Genomic DNA, 17,114 nt, shown 5'->3' with positions numbered 1-17,114 from the left:
GCACGAAGGAAGAATGCAATTCAGGAAGGATATGAATGCAATATACATGATGCTACAGTTGTTACAGATTCATTTTACGGTCCTGGAATAGGTTCACTATGATAAACTAACAAATTCGATATATTTCTATTAAATAATCAATACTGAAACTTTAAACGTATTTTTTTTTTCAAAACTATTATTTTTCAACTGGTCTATAACTCGAACAATTTTCGATCGATTGGCCACGGTTTGAGCAGTAGCTTCACAAAGTGAATAGTTTCAGTTAAGCAGGAATTTTTAACAGCTGCCATTTCATAAAAAAGAATTATTTTAAAAATTCGCTACGCTTAACTAAAACTACATTCATATAGATTTGAAAATTTTATTTAAGATAATTACAACTTGTGTTCTCTACGCCACCGATGGATCATATTTTTTAAATACGGAAATCTACAATGCTGTGCAAATCGCCATATATTTATATTTTGACGTACAAAAATTCTTAAAATGTTTTCAAAGTATGCACAAATGGATATCAATTCATATTTTTTATAGTTACTTTCAAAAAAATTGATAAAGAGAAGTCTTTTTTAAGGTCTTTATTCTGTTTTATTTTCTTAAATGAGACAAAAGTATATCAGAAACTATATCATACTTTTAGATAATATTTTATTTTGTACAATTGATGATTACATTATTCCGTTTCGAGTGATAAAGGAAATAATGACATATAACTATATATTGATTTATGTCGTTCTAGAATAATTCTCTTGGAAAGAAATAAAATATAAACATATATTTTCAATGTATATGTGTGTGTGTGTGTGTATACAGGATATGATTGTTAATTGTATGTCTGTGCTTCATTCAAAGAAGTGAATATAGCGCTCAAAAGAAGGATAAAAGGATATCACAATTAATAAGGAAATAATCTATAATCCTTTTCTTGTTTTAATCACTAGAATGTTGACGCAACGAAAAATAAAATAGTACATAATATATAATGATGAATATTGACATATATTAATATCATGTTGTATATATAAAAAATCGTGTGATATACAATTTAATATACAGGATGACCTAAAAAGATCGGGATCTCTGAATATCTCAGAAAATATAATTTCTGCAGTAAAGTGTTTTAGTCGTTTCAGACAAAAGTTGTAGGATTTAAAAAGATTTATTACTGATCTTAATCAGTTTGATCTTCGATGGTTATTAAAATCAAACTGATAAGATTAAATAAATCTTTTTAAACCCTTTTGTCTGAAATATTTTTCTGCACCCTGTATATATAAATATTCATTATAATCAATCATTGAACATCAAGAAATTAGGGATGCATCGATTATCCGAGAAATATCCAATTATCTCGCTAATAACTGGATATCATTACCAGCAATATATCTGGTTGAAATTTTATTTTGATATTAATGCAGAATTTTGTTCTTTTTAGCCAAATTTCTTGCACAGTTCATCTCTCTTTCATCTTTTTCTTTTAATATTGGAAAGATAACAGGGTTGATAAAGATTAATGTCTTTTTTTAAGAATAAAACATATTTTGTTTTTTCTTAAATATGTTTTTATTCCTTTAAATACGCTTTAAATAGTACTATAAAAAAAAACATGTTTAAAACTTGTTTTTTTTTTACCAACCCTGAAAGATAAAGAAAATTATTATCATTATTTTTCTCTTACTGTCCCTTTTTATGAAGTAGATATATCTGGCAAAATATCCGATTGAATAATTATTCTATTGGATATCCGAAAATGACACTAGATATCCGGTAATTTTATGAAACAGTGCATTCCTAAACATTTTATACATTATTTTTATTAAGAAATATAAAATTTAGGTATATTATATATAATTGCAGTCATAAATTAACCTGATAATAGCATGAGATAAAAAATCATTGCTTAACTATGTACTATTCGATAAAAAAACTTTGCTAGATCAAAATTTTCGTTAAAAGTATCTATTGCAATGCTGAGATAATTCAATTATCTTCTTTAAAAAAAACAGACTTTTTGTTTGTCTCATCTTCATTGCACTTAAAATATAAGCATAAAGGTCGTAATATGGCAATAAGTGTTTGTACGCTCCAAGACTTTCCGAGTATTTTCTGTCGATTTGTGGCTGATAAATTCTTCACATCTGTATAATGTCGTGGAAAACCAAAAATTTCTTCGAGTTCAGTAATCCATATCGTATCAGTTTTGCCTTTCATTATAATTGGTTTTAATTCTGCTTTTCCTAAAATAAAAATAGAAATTAGGTATACATCGCTTTCAATAAAAATATCTGTGACATGAATGTTTTTATTATAGATATTTTTATACCTTGTAGTAAGGAACCCGTTCTGCCCGTAACTGTATGAAGTTTCTTGCAAAGAGCCTTTCGATTCAAGTTTGGAGTAAGCTTATCCTGAACGTCTTGTCGGCTTTCAAATAGCGGCATATATGGATTAAAGGGAAGATTATGCCAGTAAAGTCTCAGTCTATGTTGGGGTGAAAAATCCGCCGAATCTATGACATCAGGTTCTCGTCCTAAATTTCTACAATAATATAACAGGTTAATTTCGTATAATTATAATATTATCTGTTGAATTATAAGTTAACAAATATTTTAATTTACTTGTTAATTTCTAATCTATACTCAGTCGGCATAGAAGCGACATTCTCAAATAACCAAAACATATGTCGATCTTTGTTGGCTTTTTCTATTAGTTTTTTAATTCGGCAGTACTCGAAAAAGAGAATGCCTGTCCCCTTTGGATCTATTACATTGGATTACAAAAATATATTAAAATCATTATAAAAGCTTTTAACAGATACATATTAATTGTAGATTAGTACCGTGGAGACCTAATCGCGCCGGATTGACTAGACTTAAATCGTTGCATGGTGACCCACCAATTAGCAAATCAATCGGCGCAATTTCTTGAATTTTTTCCTTTGTTATACTTCTTACATCTCCTAGATAAGTAATACGATCGCCAAAATGAGCAGAACTAATCGTTAAGGCATTTACATCAATTTCACTAGCGTAATAAACGTCCACAACGAGGCCCAATTTTTGAAGCACCAAAAAACCTATCATGCATTTAACAGAAAAAAAAAAAAATATATATATATATATATACACCATATAAAATTATATCTTTCGAGCATGAACTTGCAATAACTTAATGCAAACATTTAGAAAAGATATGATTGTAAATTAAATGCAAATTTATCTTACCAGTGCTCAGGCCATCAAAAAGAGACAACACACGTACAGCTTTATTCTGCTTTTTCAAATTTGCAATATCTACATCATTTGTGAAATTAGGAGTTGTACGGAACATTTTTGTAAAATGCTCTTTCCAATTTAATCGCGGACGCAATATCAAATCTTTGGGCTGTTTAGTTTTGTCTCTGCAGAGGAAACATTCCCATGGATCTTCCAACAACATGTCATCAAATGATTTTGGACATATCAAAAATTTCAAACAAGCTGTACAATAAACACTGAAATGAATAATGCGTTAAATAATTATACTCTGACGCGATAGAAATCTATTTTAAATGCGAATAAACCAACCGTGGACAATCTTCTGAATCACAAATAAGAACAGTTCCGGTGTTGGCACAAATTGTACAATAAAACTGAAATCAAACATGAAACAAAACGACAATCAATATTTCAATCTTTAAATATCGCCGGAACTGCTGAATACTTACGCACTTGCCATCGTTCCCATGCACAAACATACACGGTTTAAATTCATCCTAGAAAAAAAAACAGACAAATGTTTGTGCAATAAATAACCACGGTGATCATTATTTTGCTACGATTACTGCTATAATTTATGAAAGAACGTCTTTTATTTCATACCGAGCATTTTTTACATAAGGATCCTACAAAGAACGGATGAACCTCCTTTCTACCTTTAGGAACTTTCAAACATTTTAAGCATAAATTTTCCAAATCACAGTCTCCTGATACTATGCGCCGAAAATCATCTATAGTTAATAAAAAAAATTACAAATAAAAAATTGATATTAAAAAGTATCAATTTGTGATTTACACATATTGCACAATTCAACTCACTACTCGCTTTTATATCACGCTTTCGTTCAACATCTATATCCGACTTGAATTTGAATTCGTTGATTTTTTTTACCATCTCCTTGGAATATTTATCATATATTCTGTTAGAGTCTGAAACTTGTAATTGGTTAGACGGTATGTGAATATTATTTGAAAAATATTCAAAGACATTATCTAAAGTCCAGTTATCCGTGTCGCATCCTAACCGTGAGCAATAATCCTAAAAAGTCAGATTCAAATGTCGTGAAAGTTTTTGAAATTTCTTACAAGAAAATATTCATCATACATGTAATACACATCGCACATTCAAATAAACCATTAATATTATCTTAAATAAATAATTCCTTAAATTTTTTACCTTGGAAGCTTGAAGTACACCTTCAAGATATGGTAGTCTGTTTGTATTCTGAATGTACTCTCGCATCTTTTCTATTCCTTTGTGAAATTTCAAAAATTCGAGATGACGCACCTATTAAATACAAAATATAAAATAATAATTTATTATATAAAAATAGAAAACGGAACATCTGCTGTGCAAATGTTTTCATTTTTTGGAAATTGATATCAAAACTAGTCACCTCCGAAACTTGATAATCCCCATACCACATAATCCATTGACAGCCAAAACTCGGTTCTTTTAAACAACAGTCACGATAATCAATAATCATTGCTGAAAAAAAAATGTGAAATATTCTTCATACTTATGAGGAAGGATTAAGCGAACATTAGTAAAAAAAAAAAAAAAAAAGTAAGAGTAAATGCGCTTATACCGGGCCACCAGCAATGTCCAGGGATTTTTGCCCAGGCTATCACACCAGGCTGTTGGCTTTGTAAACATAAGCGCTCATCATCGATTTGTTCCCAGCTTGTATTTACATTTTTATTTTTTTCCGTATTCTGCTTTTTTGGTGGCGGCTCTGGTGAACCTGCACAGGATATTAAATTAGCGTTTTTAAACAGTATACAAAAATTATAGATCTAAAAAAGACATACTTTTCCGACGTGACATAAATTTCTTAGTAGCTTTGGAGTTTTTTTCCTTCAGACCATCTAATTTTTCTTGTATGTTTTCCGGGTACGGATGAAACGTTAGATCATCCACTGTCGTATCAAATAACTTTTGCATTTATTTGCAACGATTATGAAAAATAATTCGTAGGATCTTATGACTTACATGTCTCCAAATTAGCTATGTTTCGTCGTATCCAATAATAATAAGGCTTTGTCAGAGTACAGTTGAAACGTTGGCGTAGTATCTAAAATAATCGTAACGGCACATCGCATTTTTGGAAGTAATTCCTTATATAATTCTTATTGTCTTTAATTTTATTCTCGAAGAGATATCAAAGAACCTGTATAGTCGCGTCAATGGCACGCGAACGAATATTTTTACGAGACGGTTGCGACAATCGCTCCTCCAAGTTCCTCGAGAATGGTTGTATCTGTGTTTCTGGTTTGAGCTGAAATCACAATTACGTTTCATTATTCTTTTCCATCAACGAAAAAATTTCTATACTAGACATAATTAATTTACCAACGATATTTGCGATTCTCCGATCCAAAAGACCCACAACTTGTCAGGTTCAGGAGCCATTCCTACATGTTCGGCATCGACGATTAGTGCTGCAATGTTACATTTTGAATTAAAAAAAAAAGATATTCCTTTAAGCTAAAATAAAATACTTAAAATAAGCATTATTTAATATACAGTCGCGCGACAAAAACGATATTTCTAATTGCCAAAAACATTAATAATATTAATTTTGACAGTTAATTTTTACAATGAAACCAGTACTCGCGAGCTACATTTTGCATGCAACACATTCGTGAGACACTTTGTAATCATTATCTCTAATATATTTACCTGGCCACCATCCTGAAAAGAATCCCCATACTAGTTTACCGGGATGATTCTCGTTAATATTTTTAGTCTTTACTAGAGCTCTGGTCACTCTACGCGGGCCACTTTCGCTTTTTTCATCATCATGCTTCAAATTGTTATCTTTGTTACGAGAGCATTGTCGCATTACATTTACTTTGCTATTAATTTTCATATTTTTTGCGACTGTACCTTGGTCCTATTATTACACACATTAAAATATATATTATGTTTATATATATTATTTATATATTATTATATTAATATATATTGTGGATTGTATAATGCTTTCATGCGATTTTTTAAAAATTGATTGCATTTATTCTTTCAAACCATAAATTGTAATAACTTACAGAATTAAACAAGACAATTTCCAAAATTTATTTCGAAGAATGAATTATTCAAAAAAAATATATTGGATAATAACATTGAGAATTATTATATATAAAAGTATGTTTTTATATGCCTATTATCTACTCTTTATTCTTCTTACATTGAAAAAAACTTTATGGAATTTTTAAATACAAACAAATTTAACGAGTCAATTTCATAAACAATTCTATTAACGAATACATAAGTAATAGTTTACCTTGGAATCATTGTCCTCATCTTTGGCAAAGTTACCGTCCGAAGCCGATCTCCTAATTGTTCTATTTTTATTTGTATATGTGATTATAGCTTCGTCACGTTGGCCCATGAATTTTATATCCTCCATAGCTTCATTCGAATCATCAAAAGAATTTATTTTTATTGGGAAAATATCTGACTTTTCGTGATACTTCAAACACGCATTATTCAATGTTTCATCCTTATCATCACATTTTTCATCTTTTATAGAATCGTCACTAACAATCTTCATAGCCAATAACATCGCGCTATCAATAACTTCGTTACCGCATTCTTCAGTTGAAGATTCTAAGGTCGATCGACGCCAAGATGAGTGGATCCTATCGTCGTTGTCGCTGCTGTCCTCCGATTTCCAGATCTCCTCCATGTTTATTTTCAAGGATGGTGCCGATCGCGGAGTATCGAAATCGACGCAATCGTGAAAGACGCTACGATAAGCCGTCTCCGTATTTTCGTCTTGTTTACAATCGATCGAATATCTGTATCTCTTCTTGCGACGCCTGCCAACCGGATTAACATTTATTAATGATTCCTCAACATTTGTTGATCGTTCAAATTTCTGGGATGATTGATCCTGATCTTTAAACTCGTTCTTATCTACCCACTCGTATTCCATGGAAACATCTTGACTGGGATCCTTATGATTCGACTTCTCGAGCATATCTCTTCCATTTTTAGAAATCGTTTCCTCAATATTTTTGTCATCCTTTGCAATTTTCGTGCTTATACACTCTTGAATATCTCGCATAATTGCGGCGGCTGTGTCTTTTGGATTTCTCTTGCACGGACAGGCAGTATTTGTAAAATTGCGAGAACGCCGCCGTCGCGTTTTACAGTCGCAACATTTCTGTACAATTTCCTCCACGACATCACGCGTGCTAGTGACGTCATCTCTTGAATTCGATTTGCTTTTTGAAGAATTTTCCTCCGAATCGTGGGAAATTCGCCGCCGATTATGATTATTATGCGCCGCGGAATTGCGAGTATTTCTTTTCGGTTCCACCGATTTGTTTCTCTTTCTCTTAGACATGACAGAATGATTCCTATCGTTTTCCAACTCGGATTTCTTCTTTCTCAATAACATTCCTCTGGTTTTACGCGAAACGTTTTCATTCTCAAGACTCTTGCGTGTCGCACGTCGTTCCGAAAATTTTGCAAACTTGACGAGCAAAGGCTCGTCGTCATCCTTAAAAGTATCAGCAATCGACGTTACATCCTCCGAGGTATCGAGATCATTATTCTCAATGCTATTATCGATTCGCAAGACGTTCATAAAATAATCAGGATATTCGGATAACTCCTCCCGATTTTGCGAGTCTTCCTTCGCATGACTTTGCGAGTAGAATTTGGAGTATCCGGAGCCGGAATAATCAACCGGAGCGATCTCCGAGCTCGTTTGACTAATTACTTCTTCTTCGTCCTGGCTCGATCCGGAACTTCCGGACAAACGCTCGTCCTCATCGCGGACGAAAACGCGAGATCGCGTTGACGAAGAGTTCTCCCTCGCCGATAATCTTGCCGACCGATCATGCGATACGTCCAAATTTTCTTGCTCGGATCCTTGCAGCGACAGTGAGGTATCATTCTCGATCGCAAGATCCACTATTGCGTCATTGATTTTCGAATGTACGGTTCTCGGTTTCTTATATCGTTTCAACGATAATCTGACTTTTCTCCTTCGCTTCCTTTGAGCGGGTTTCGTACTAGTGATCTGCTTAATTTGCGTCGGATCAATGAACGGCCATGAGTTACCGAAGATATTTGCGGACTTGGTAGCGTCATCCTCCTGATCGTTCGTCCTTTCGTGATCAGAAGATTTCCCAGCATCCTCGGTGGTAGACGGAAAGTCCAACTCAGAGCAACTCGCGATGACGACTTCCTTGAGAGAAGATTCGCAAAGTAAACCCAGGTCTAAGGCACAGGATAAGGCCCAAACGTTCGCTATCATGGATAAATTAGGTGACTTTTTCTTAGATTGGTCCGTCTTTTGCTTTGGTTCCTGAAATTAAAAATTAAAAATTTTTCAATTTAAAAAGATAAGTAATCTGATTTATTTTTCTATTCATATGATTCATAATTTTAATTATGAATCATATAAATACAAAAATAAATTTTAATTATAATATTATTCATAATATTAAGATAATAATACCATCAAAAATCTTCCATAATCTCTTATTATTAAAAGGTTCAAATTATTAGTAAGTAAATTGTAATTTTCTAAAATAACGTTATTAAAAATTATATTATATAACTATAATATATGCGCTAAAATATTTTGATACAATAATATTTACATTATTTCACTTTTAAGAAATATACATATTTATATACGTCATTTTCCAATATTAATTGAATCGATATAAAGTAATTTTACAAAACGATTGCACGCGTCGCTTCTAAAAAATTATTCACATCGAAAACAAAAACCTTATCTCTCAAAATTAAAAATTGTGTCGTTTAAGGTACAATTAAGAATGATCGAATGATTGCCGCGGGAGAATATGCGAAAATATCACCTAAAATTGCATCAGCGACACAACACCGGAAGTGAGAGACGCACGGATGGAGAGTCCTTCCATAATCCGGGATGTGTTTGCTTATTTCGTAATTACGAGAGAGTAAAGTGTATAAAGAAAATGTATTGGATCGCGCGCGTCGCATCCGTGAGCAGATTTCCCATGGGTAAACGTAACTCGCAACATTGACAGAGTCCTGGTGTCCCGGGGTTGCGGGGTGAGGCACCACGAAAGTTTTGCAGCTCTGATGTCCTATATGTATGCATACGTACGTGTGTGCGTTCGCGCGCGTGCACGTGTATGTGCAAAAATCTCGTTTCTCAAAGAGAAACAAATTGAGGTCGCGGGCGCTTGATTAAAATTAAACCTAAATTAATCCTTCAACCTTCTCTTCGGCCGCGCGTTACCGCCCGTGGTAAACACGCGGTTTTCATATTACCGCATCGTGTCGAAGAGGGTAGTCTCTCGAAACGAGAAGCAGTAGATAGTACTCTCGCGGCGAGACGAGCACGTTTCTTGATCGTGGTATAATATTCGCGCACGGCGCAAACATTGCGTTTATATCCCCCTTTGGCCTCAGTAGCTGCACGCACTTTCGTACTTGGCATGCGTGCCTCTCTCCCTCCCTCTCCCTTTCTTTCACGCTTCTTTTCTCTCTCTCTCACGCTTTCGTAATACTTCCCGGAAGTCTACGAAGACCTGAATTAAGTATGAAGTCATAAGAAATGTAGATGCGCTACAAAATGAATGTCCGCTACGAAGTCGGCGCGCGCGACTCTCCTTATTCGCCGACAATGCATTTTAGCGCATTAATCGCGACGGTGCAGCGACGCGAATAATAACGCGAAAACGCGCAGACATTAATAATTCCGCAGGCCACGTTTCAACACGCGATTTAATATTTTATCCTTAGGTAGAGAAGATTAATTAAGCACTTAATATATTAACATATATGTATCAGTATATATCAGTATATACGCATTACCCAATTATCTTATTTCGAATTTTGCATTTTGAAATATCTGTTTATGTACACTTTTATCCCTTGAGTCTAAAAAAAAAGGATTTTTACGGTAAATATTTTTACGGCAATGTTTGACTCGGATTTTTTTTTTAGTCTATGTTAAAGAAAAGTCCATGTTTTTCAAAGAATCCGTAAATATTTAATGTTAAAAATGTAAGATTGCGTATACGACATATGACATACGTAATTTCACATCTATATATATATATATATATACACACACACACACACACACACACACACACATATAACCGAAGTCAAGATAAAAAAAGTATTGCTAGAGACAAGAGAAGAAATCAAGCAATTTGCATAGGGCATAAATATTTCAATATCAGCGAGGCGGTATAGCGCTCCCCCATGAAAACCGCCTTTTACTCCACCCTACCATTCTAAGGTAATTGCGGCGTGTCCGCGCGCCGCAATGTCTTATTTCAAATAAGCAATCGATAAAATAAAATATAAACGAGCGTGAGAAAAATGCTCCCGGCGTACAGGTTTTTAATGCTGTTGAATCACACGATAATTGCATTATCGCTACTGATATAAGAGGCATCGTTTCACCCGTGGACAGAGCCTCGCGTCGCCGACCGGCGAGCGATGCTATTTTCGGCGACACGGAAACAAAGATAATTTGAACAACGCGCGAGTTGCATGCTGCGACCCGCATTCGAATCGCCCTTTAAATAGCGATCTGTCCCCTCTTCGTGTTGCATAAAAGAAAGAGAAACGAGAGAGGACACGTGCTGCACGTGGCGCCTCTAAAACGTGCATCTAGAGGCCGGTTCGCGCCGCGACGACGCACGGTCGACCTGTTGAATGGAAAGCTCGTTATTAACAGTTTTACGCGAGTATACTTGGCAGCAGTTCACCATTTTGATTGTACGTTATTTAACAAGTAGTGCAATAATCTCAGTAACGTTACGTTTTGCAGTGTGTTCTGTGTCATGTAAAAAATCACTTTATAGTCTTCGATCGGATTTTTGATAGGCGAATTCACGAGAAAATCCATGGAAGCCTTGGAGTTTCCTTTTTTAAAAATATTTACAGCAAAATGTGATATATTTTTAAATATTTTTTAAATACTTATAAAATGCTTAATTTTACGTTACGTTTTGCAGTGTGTTCTGTGTCATGTAAAAAAATCACTTTATAGTCTTCGATCGGATTTTTGATAGGCGAATTCACGAGAAAATCCATGGAAATCCTTGGAGTTTTCTTTTTTAAAAATATTTACAGCAAAATATGTGATATATTTTTAAATATTTTTTAAATATAAAATGCTTAATTTTGGTATTACAAAAATATTTTTTAACTTAATAAACTCCTAGGTATAGAAACACAGATTTCATTGTATTATTCTTTTTTGCGTTAATATAATTTTAAATAAAATTATGAATTTTATACGTTACACATTTAATAATACTTTTCAATGTAATAATTTAAGTAATAATTTAATATTTTCTATCTTTTCATATTCGAAAATGTGCTAATGGCCTTCCTTCATAAATTTCTAGATCCGTCAATATAGGCACAGACTTTATATTTTTGTTTGTGTATTTTGTATATACCTGCGATCCTAAAATAATCGCTTTTACCGCACATAATATTATTTCACTCAATCGGTTAAGAATTTATTTTCTCGCTTCTCAGAATTGTGACGTTTTCTTGTTATTTAGTGTATTTAAGAGAATAGAACGTACCGTGTAAATTTCCTTGATATTATTTCCTTTGGTAAACCTTTCATTGTCTGGTGATTAAGCATTTACAGATGTAAGCGTCAGTTGCCAGCGCACGCAATTCCCGTTACATTCGTCGACACGCGGACGTTTCTGACTACGCTTTCATTAATTGTCGAATTACGTTTCTGATTGCGGTACTGAAAGCGAAGAAATTTCAAGGAGCACCAAATTGCGCAACATAATCGGCCTCTGGACTCGCAAATGCAGAACAAACGCGAGGGACGATAAATGAATCGAGGTCGACGGCACGGTCGAGATCCGAATCGTCTTTTAAATAGCCATGGAGGGTTGGCGAGGGCATAAAAAAAAAAGGAAAAGACAAGAGAAAGAGAGAAAGAGAGAAAGAGAGAAAAAGAGAAAGAGAGCGACGCGCACACAAGCGCGCGTACACAAAGTTCACGTGGCGCCTCCAAAGGCATTTCTCGAGGTCGCTCCACTCCGCCGGGGTCGACCTGATGAATGGAAACGTCGGTATTATTGTGTTTACACGCGGGACACACGGGTGCCTCTCTCGCCACACTTGGCGTGGAAACATTCCATTCATAAAGCGTTCCGCGCGTTCCTCTCACCGCCACACACACCCGCCGTGCGGCCCACACACATGCACATGCACACACGCAGACATACAGACGGGGAAGGGTACACGACCCTCTGCCTACCACGCGGGGGTTGACACCAGTGACGTATTCAGAATTTCGTTGCCGCGCCAAAGGGTGGCTCCGGCCCGCCCCGAGATAAAGCCGCGCGGAGATTTCCTCAGCTTGTGATAATATACCTGCCACCCTCCCTTACTTTGAGTCGAAAATAATTCCTCGCTCCATTACGGTGGAAAACGGAGAGATTCTCGACGTACCGTCCCTCGCGTGTTTAGCAATGAGGAGACTTGACTATTAAAGATTTGTGAATTTCTTCGTTTATCGTTGCAATTTATCGTGTACTCTTAATTTCTTATTCACTTTTCGGATCAAAAATGGACAAAAAATTACGTAGATACAAAAATCATTTGTCGTTATAATTAGTCTCTTAATACACATTTAATTTTCCAAAGCTGACGGTGGGTCTATTGAACGCATTTAATTATAAGCCTCTTTGTCAAAAATGTCAATTTTGTCAAACAATTAAATTTTCTTTTTGTCATAATTGTACAAATTTAGATTATTCTCATTAAAATATAATTTTAATTCCTTGTATATTAATTAGTGCCTTTCAATTAACATAAATTATATCGATCTTACAGATCCAACTGTATTACAGATTTCGGTAAGCTTAAGCAACATTCTGTAAAAATCATATTTCATCTCTTTAATTATTGTGATAAATATAAAACATTATATAACATAAACATTATATTTTTAACATTATTATTCCCTTTATATTTTTCTCTCTGTGCTTAAAATCTCAACTTACAATCGTAATATATTTCTAACCACACGGAATTTTGTAAAAATAATTTCCCAACACAGAGCACAATACGGAGAGAATACGCGAAATGCGAGATGAGTGTGAAATTCTCGCGGGGGTGAGGAAGACTGGCACAACTACTCTTTCACGTTACTCGTAACACATCGCGGTAATTTATAACGACAGGTGTTCCCGGTCTGGTCCCCCACCGACCGCTCATCTACCTCTACCGAGAAAAGGCGTCAACCATAACGCCGCCAGCCCTCGGCTGGCGGTGGCAGCAAAGGAATGCTCTTTTTCGTCGCGTGCCTCTCAAGGTCTTTAAACTGAATGGCCACGCGTGCAATCCTGTCGCCCTTTCGCTTCTTTACGTACCGCGTGGTGTGTCCGCTCCGATGCCGAAAGCGACGTCACAATTGTAGAACGCAGCTCACATTCCACTCGATCGAGTGCGTCTGAACTAGTATTTTGCATTCTTTGAATTTTCATAGATTTAGAATATTCGTGGAGTAGGTAATGCTCGAAATATATTCGCTGAATATATATCATAAAATTCCAATATTTATGAAATATAATTTAAATTAGACATTTTTGACATATTTTAAATTTTACAGTTGATATATGTGCCAAAAATATCAAGGATTCTTTCAATGCTTTAGACATCAATGGAACGTAACTCGAGTATTTGAATCCGATCCAATGTTTCAGACATTCATTGACTAGAATGTGAAAATATGGGAGAAAGACTAGTATTTATATTTAATACATTTCTCAAATATTAATTCGGATATTTGAAGAAGCCGACTCTCTCGATTATTCGTTCAATCTAAATGTAATATGGATCTGTCGGATTTCGTCAAATGGAAAATTGCATTTCGGCCTGAGAGAAATAGTTGATAAAATCTTGTAAGTTCTTCATTCGAAAGCCAATTAAAGGGCACGACGGAGGAGCACGTTGTAATGTGACGTACGTCGGCTCAAGATGAGTCGTGGTACAAAGCTGGGATCTTGTTGCGCCACGATTTCCCCGTGTTTACGTCGTACCAGCTGATATGAATGGACTAGTAAGCTGTCGGGATACGGCGCACGTATTTGTGCATTCGGTCATGACGACTTTCCGTATAAATTGAAACTTCTCGAGGGTGTCTCGTCGGCGACCGTGGGGGAGGGCGAACACCGAGAGGGGGAGAAACCGAGATCACGAGCGGGATGAGGACGGGAGAGAAGGACGAGAGGTTGGGAGAGCTAGAGAGCGAGAGGGTGAGAGGCAGATCAGGGGAGGGTAGAAAGCCGCGAAGCTGGGTCAGTTCCGTTTAGTAGGAGCCAAGCTCCAATTCCGCTTGGATCTGTCACCGTTGCCCTTCGCGCCTTTCCGTAATTACTCGAATAGATGCTTCAGGAGAGAGAGAGAGAGAGACAGAGAGGGGGGGGGGGAACCTAGAGACGTTGAGAACCTAGAATGTCGCAAATGAAAGGAAGGTACGGTCGGATATGCATTTTGAATGAATTCGATACGGCGCGAATATCCCACAGTTTTTTATCTAAGGCGAAACAGATGCTTCCGGAGCATCTAAAATCGAGCATCGCACGAGAGAGAGAGAGAGAGTATCACGGAATGACGTTTTATCATCATAAGTTTAATTATTTCGTGACACTTCTTCATTAAGAGAGCTCTAATGAAAGTGCATACTCGCAGCATAACGCATTTGTTTCAATTAATAATGCATTTCGGCGGCGGCTACGTACGAATATTTTTCCAGCCACGAATGTCAAATATATCATCCGGATACTCTTGGCACAATTAAGAGAACATAATACCAAAATTATTCTGCGCGTGCTAAAAATCCCGCCCGTTAATTTTATCTGACTGTAAAAATAGGTGAAGAAAAATCGCGGATCATCACAGCACCCGCGGCTGGACCGACCAAGATATATTTCTATTATCTTAGACTCCTCGGATGGGACTGCTCGCTCGCTGCATGTCTGCAAAAATTATTACGAATGCAGGCTTCGGAATTATCGCGTGATCTACGGCATTTTCCCGTTGTGATCTAGACGAAAGAACAAATCGTAGACAACTCCGCGCGTGCTTTTTCTCCTCGCAATCGAGAAAAATTCTACGAGAGAAAAATGCGGTTGGAGGAGAGGAGGGGCCAAGAACATGGCGTGGGTGACTGGCAGGCGGTGCACACGAGAGCAATCTGCACCACAATCACGAGAGGGAGGGGAATTCAACCGCGTCGTCCTGCTTCTCGTTTTCACCGAGCGAAAACGCACGTACGCGGTTCGCGCTCTTGGTCAGTGGTGTGCTAGGAAAAGACGGCTCGTATTCCACCTTCTTACTCACCACGAATTGATGGCTGCTTTTTTCACTCGGGCAAACGGGATACTAACACTTTCGAGAACATGCCATAACACCAGTATCGAAATACAATGACAGTCGAATCAAGTCATTGTATGGAAAATTACTAAAATCGAGTTCTCCTCGTTGTCAATAAAATTAGACAATAGATATATCTCTAAACATCCTAGTATCTTATCATACGCAACAAGTAAAACGGTAAAGCTAATGAAGATTAAATCAATTTGACTTTCGTTAAAATTTTGAAACCCTCTAAATTGCTTTAACAAAGTGAAACATGCCGTTAAAAATATATTTATACTTCCAACCTAGTAAACTTTTTATTTCGAAGATTTTTCATTTTCTTGTGTTTCTTCTCCAACTTTATCACACATTCGGGACGTCAGAAGCGATAAAGATGATAATACACTAGGCATGTCGTTTTAAAGTCAACATCACAAACCTCTCGTGTCCCATTTCAACTCCCGTGCTCAATATATAGTGTTCCCGACCAATGAAACTACCGAAGACTTGCGTCAAGAATTCAAATAATAAACAATAAATACATCAATTTTTATCGCACAAAAAGAAATCATAATTAATCATAATATACAGTCTCAATAAATACAATATTACTTTCGCAGTTATATATTTAAAGTGATACGCGATTGGCGAGCTGACGGCGTGTTCCTTCCGTGATTAATTCCAATTAATTTTCAACCCGCAAAATTTCGCCAAACACACTTCTTTTTGCTCGCCCGCGCAGTCCATCATTAAAAGAGCCGCGATTGGTCAGGGACGTATCCTGTATATAACAGAGTATTCGCATACATATATATATATATATACTATACGTGTATGTATGTGTGATGTGTATGTGTGTATGTACATACATGCACCGTATGTATATACACAAGCATACATGTACGCGTGCAGTAGGTGCATCGTATGTACACGTGCGATTTACCCCAGGAGATTCGTACATAGTTTTGCACATATACATAAGCGGGAGGCGTTTGTTGAACCGTGCAAATCTTCTGCTCGGTGCACCAACACGGACAAAGTGCGTTCGCGCGCGCAGCATCTCTCTCTGTCTCTGTCTCCTCTCCCTATCCATCTCGCTCTATGCATATGGCTCTTCGTCTCCTGCCCATTAGCGAACGCTCCTACGTAACTCGTCGCGAGCTATTCGCGCTAGCTCGGCCGAACCGGCGTATTTTCCTGTCTTTCTCGCACACGACATACATACAAGTATCCTTCTTTCTCTTTTCCCTTCTTTCTCGTTCTCCCCGTCTCTCTCACTCTCTCTCTCTCACTCTCTATCCAACGACAGAACTTACGCACGTCTTAGACATGCATGAAGTCATGTACGTATCTGCGAGTATCTTCAGCTCACTCTATCTTTCCTGCGACGACTTTTTTTCTTTCTCTTTCTCCCCGCCCCGTCTATTAAGCGCACACGGACGCATTTTTCTCCCTCTTTTCCCTTTCGCCGTCTCTGTTCA

The 17,114-nt window shown here is 36.4% G+C and overlaps 1 protein-coding gene across 6 annotated transcripts in view; it reads right to left on the bottom strand.

The window, feature by feature from the left end:
* Positions 1 to 634: 634 nt before the first annotated feature.
* Positions 635 to 17,114, bottom strand: part of Dnmt3 (DNA methyltransferase 3) — a 134,330-nt gene continuing 117,850 nt past the window's right edge. For 2 of the 6 annotated variants that reach the window (XM_011069216.2, XM_011069215.2), the window contains 18 exons: positions 6,548 to 8,584; positions 5,944 to 6,157; positions 5,614 to 5,702; positions 5,432 to 5,539; positions 5,254 to 5,335; positions 5,073 to 5,180; positions 4,850 to 5,005; positions 4,658 to 4,749; positions 4,438 to 4,548; positions 4,080 to 4,299; positions 3,864 to 3,991; positions 3,710 to 3,757; positions 3,570 to 3,634; positions 3,228 to 3,496; positions 2,843 to 3,079; positions 2,622 to 2,763; positions 2,327 to 2,541; positions 635 to 2,240 (listed from right to left, as the gene is read on the bottom strand). In XM_011069216.2, the coding sequence (XP_011067518.2) occupies positions 1,984 to 2,240; positions 2,327 to 2,541; positions 2,622 to 2,763; positions 2,843 to 3,079; positions 3,228 to 3,496; positions 3,570 to 3,634; positions 3,710 to 3,757; positions 3,864 to 3,991; positions 4,080 to 4,299; positions 4,438 to 4,548; positions 4,658 to 4,749; positions 4,850 to 5,005; positions 5,073 to 5,180; positions 5,254 to 5,335; positions 5,432 to 5,539; positions 5,614 to 5,702; positions 5,944 to 6,157; positions 6,548 to 8,584 (4,578 nt within the window). In that variant the 3' untranslated portion in view covers positions 635 to 1,983. Of the gene's footprint in view, positions 2,241 to 2,326; positions 2,542 to 2,621; positions 2,764 to 2,842; positions 3,080 to 3,227; positions 3,497 to 3,569; positions 3,635 to 3,709; positions 3,758 to 3,863; positions 3,992 to 4,079; positions 4,300 to 4,437; positions 4,549 to 4,657; positions 4,750 to 4,849; positions 5,006 to 5,072; positions 5,181 to 5,253; positions 5,336 to 5,431; positions 5,540 to 5,613; positions 5,703 to 5,943; positions 6,158 to 6,547; positions 8,585 to 9,104; positions 9,701 to 11,828; positions 13,744 to 17,114 lie in introns of those variants that run through there. The other 4 variants (XM_087407401.1, XM_087407402.1, XM_087407403.1 and 1 more) reach the window with 4 other exon arrangements.

Source organism: Acromyrmex echinatior, chromosome 6, assembly GCF_024713525.1.
Source record: "Acromyrmex echinatior isolate Ae372 chromosome 6, ASM2471352v2, whole genome shotgun sequence".
Lineage (NCBI taxonomy): Eukaryota > Metazoa > Arthropoda > Insecta > Hymenoptera > Formicidae > Acromyrmex > Acromyrmex echinatior.
This window is presented reverse-complemented; position numbering and strand designations above follow the sequence as displayed.